Source organism: Rosa chinensis, chromosome 3 (genome assembly GCF_002994745.2).
Source record: "Rosa chinensis cultivar Old Blush chromosome 3, RchiOBHm-V2, whole genome shotgun sequence".
In the NCBI taxonomy this organism is placed as follows: domain Eukaryota; kingdom Viridiplantae; phylum Streptophyta; class Magnoliopsida; order Rosales; family Rosaceae; genus Rosa; species Rosa chinensis.
In genome coordinates this window covers 25,547,655-25,550,487 of record NC_037090.1, presented here as the reverse complement: position 1 = coordinate 25,550,487, position 2,833 = coordinate 25,547,655, and the positions used below count along the sequence as shown (strand labels likewise).

General features: G+C 41.2%; 1 protein-coding gene across 1 annotated transcript; it reads right to left on the bottom strand.

Annotated features, from left to right (window-relative positions):
* Positions 1–1,291: 1,291 nt before the first annotated feature.
* LOC112191278 (late embryogenesis abundant protein 46) lies at positions 1,292–2,217 on the bottom strand. Its single transcript, XM_024330607.2, has 2 exons — positions 2,057–2,217; positions 1,292–1,960 (listed from the first exon to the last, which is right to left on the bottom strand). The coding sequence occupies exons 1-2, from the start codon at positions 2,141–2,143 to the stop codon at positions 1,541–1,543; spliced, it is 507 nt and encodes a 168-aa protein (XP_024186375.1). The 5' UTR covers positions 2,144–2,217; the 3' UTR covers positions 1,292–1,540.
* Between the last annotated feature and the right edge of the window lie 616 nt (positions 2,218–2,833).

Genomic DNA, 2,833 nt, shown 5'->3' with positions numbered 1-2,833 from the left:
ACTCGTGTTTTGCCACATTTTCTTTTTCTTAATAACACATAACTACATTCTTGAACTATGCTAAGAATATTAATAAGTTCAAATGCAACCAAAAAAAAGCATGAACTGTATGCATAACATAACAAGTAAACCACACTATCATATGGGCATATGAACTACAAATTATTTTCCATTTTCTTAACAAAAGTTCAAGAACATCAAAGCAACCATTTCAATTCATAACCTTTATACAATTATACAAGAAAAATCAATCCCATTTACCAAACAACCATATATTACATCCACATATCCTAAACAATGCATCAATCTTTCTTCCTCTAAATGACAGAAACAATCATTAAAGTTTCATATACCTGTAATTTATCAAGGTCGCTGACCATGGCCTCTCTTAATGGTCTCAGTGAGCTCTAAGAGCCTATCAGCCAGAGTAGACTTGCCGTGATCAACATGGGCGATAATTAATGGAGAAGTTCCTGATCCTCTCAGTAGGGTACTGGCTCAAATCCACGGTATTTTCTTTGCTATTTTGGCTAGAATGGAAGCAAAAAGCTTGGCTTAATCTCAAATGTCGTTGCCGGAAACCCAGAATAGCTTCCATTGGCTCCTTTACTGCGAGCCGACCTTGCAGAGCTCGAAGACAAAGTCGGCCACAAGGATCAGGCTGTGGGGCTTGGACGGAAGATTGGAAGAGAATTTGAGCCACTAGTTGCAGGCGCCACCGGAGAAGTAGAGCACGGCGAGCTCAGTGAGGACCATGACACTGGTGGCGGAGTCAACGAGGAAAAAGCCGAGTTGAGGCAAGGGATGGAAGTGGGGCGTGAGAGGGTTGCAGACGATTGACGAGGGATTTGGCGGGTCGAACTTGAATTAGGATGCAAATGGGTAAAACGGCGGAGAGAAAAAGAGAGATTTTAATCAGTGACATAAGCATCAAACTAAGCATTTTGGTCATTTTTCATTAAAATTGAGAGTCAGACTTACATCATTTGACTTTTAAGCTTAGGCTCATGTTCTTATTTGTATAAATCTTTTTAAAAGTGAGTTCTCTGTATTTACATCTTTGGTCATGTGCTACTATGTAATTTTCTATATATTTTTCCTATGCTTTTTTAATGCGAGTGGTAGTTAAAGTTGTACTCCAACGGGTAGTATTTGTGAAGCAACATTCTATCTGTTCAAATTCAATGTCCACCCTCAGGGTTCAGAAAAAGAAAAAAAATTGAAAAACAAAAAAATCTTCAATTGCAGACTAATAGTCAAAATAGTGGAGAGCAATTGTAACTCTCGCATATAGATCAACTAATAATATGGTTGGAAAACCTATATTTAAGGGCCAACTTTATTCACTTGAACTTACAAATATGAAAACATATACGACATCCACCAAATCGTTTGTTGAAAAGCAAACAACAAAAACAAAGGAAATCATAAACAACACCACACAGGCACACATGACATGCACATTAACCCCAAAAAACAGGTTCTTGCCTATGATTTGATCCATGCCATGCAACACAAAGTTAAACTAAGATCGATGCATCTAACTATAAGTCCCGCCAGTCCCATAGCCGGGGGCATTACCACCCACATGGGTGTTATGGGCCGTAGTCCTCCCGGTGCCGGTGTTGGTTCCAGTCGGATGTGCGGTGACAACACCCTCAACCACCTGGCCAGCGGGTTCCCCGGTCCCATGTCCGGGCAGTGCGGACATCTGATTGAACCCGGTTTGCTGCCCAGTAGCCCCGGTGGTTAGATATGTGGCTGTTCCAACCCCGCTGGTGCTGTATCCCGTCGGCCCAGTGCCGTAGCCTGTGGATCCAGCCGGAGCTGTTCCATGTTTAGAGGCTGTGTTGTGATCCATGGCCTCACGCTTGTGCTGCTCAGCCTCGGCAATCCGCCCTTCTTTCTTTTGAGTTGCCATGTCCTTTTGGATCGGGTCCTGTGCCTTCATCTTCTCCATCTACACATAACCACAGCATATTTCTCATCAACGAATGATGCAAATTGATTAAGTATGATATATTCGTCTATAAACTAATAGAGAAAAATACTAAACCTTCTCCTGCATGGTGGCCTTGGTCTTCTCCATGCCAGACTTGGCAGAGGCAGCTACGTTGGCCGCGGCTTCCTTGATTGACTGCATTTTCACTTTCTTCTTTTTCTTTAGCTGGAAAAACAAAACTTGTCTGAAATTCCTCAAAGAAAACTGTACGATCAACAGGTTCCGGTGCACTTCAAATAGGGTTCAGATGATGATCTGGAGTCCTGACGCATGGCAAAATATGCAGACCAGGTGGAGCTTCAAGAGAGCTTCATGGTTCTTGTGTAGACATGAAGAGAACACGTGTCGAAGGATACAGAGATTATAGATTTGGAAGTTTATACAGTTACGACGAGTGTGGCTTATACGTGTTAGGTCTATAACTTTTTTGTTTTTTTAGGGAAACGAGGTCTATCTTTTTTTTATGGCCATGTATGTTTTTTTTTTGGATAAGAAAAGAAAAATTACAACGAAGAACTCTTAAAAGTAACCTCATCCATGAAAGTCAAAATTAAAGACATGAAGGACAGAAAGAGGGAGGCTATGATTCCAGCTAGCTATGTCAGTGTCATGACCCAAATTAGTAAGAGCATATGCAACAAAATTCGCCTCACTGCAAACGTGCTTGAATTCAATGTTCAAGAAATGAGAAGCCAACATTTTGATGTCAAAAACTAGCATATGAATTTTCCAAGGAACGGTGATCTTATTATTAACATAGTCGATTAGGGTCTTTGAGTTGCCTTCAACTTTAATGCTTGACATACCATGAAGAAAGCAGCCTGTAGGCCT

Excerpts from the sequence above, each read along its gene's own strand:
- LOC112191278 (XM_024330607.2), bottom strand. The coding sequence starts at position 2,143 with ATGCAGTCAATCAAGGAAGCCGCGGCCAACGTAGCTGCCTCTGCCAAG. Across the intron at positions 1,961-2,056 it reads AGGCCACCATGCAGGAGAAG|ATGGAGAAGATGAAGGCACA; the intron begins GTTTAGTATTTT and ends GGTTATGTGTAG.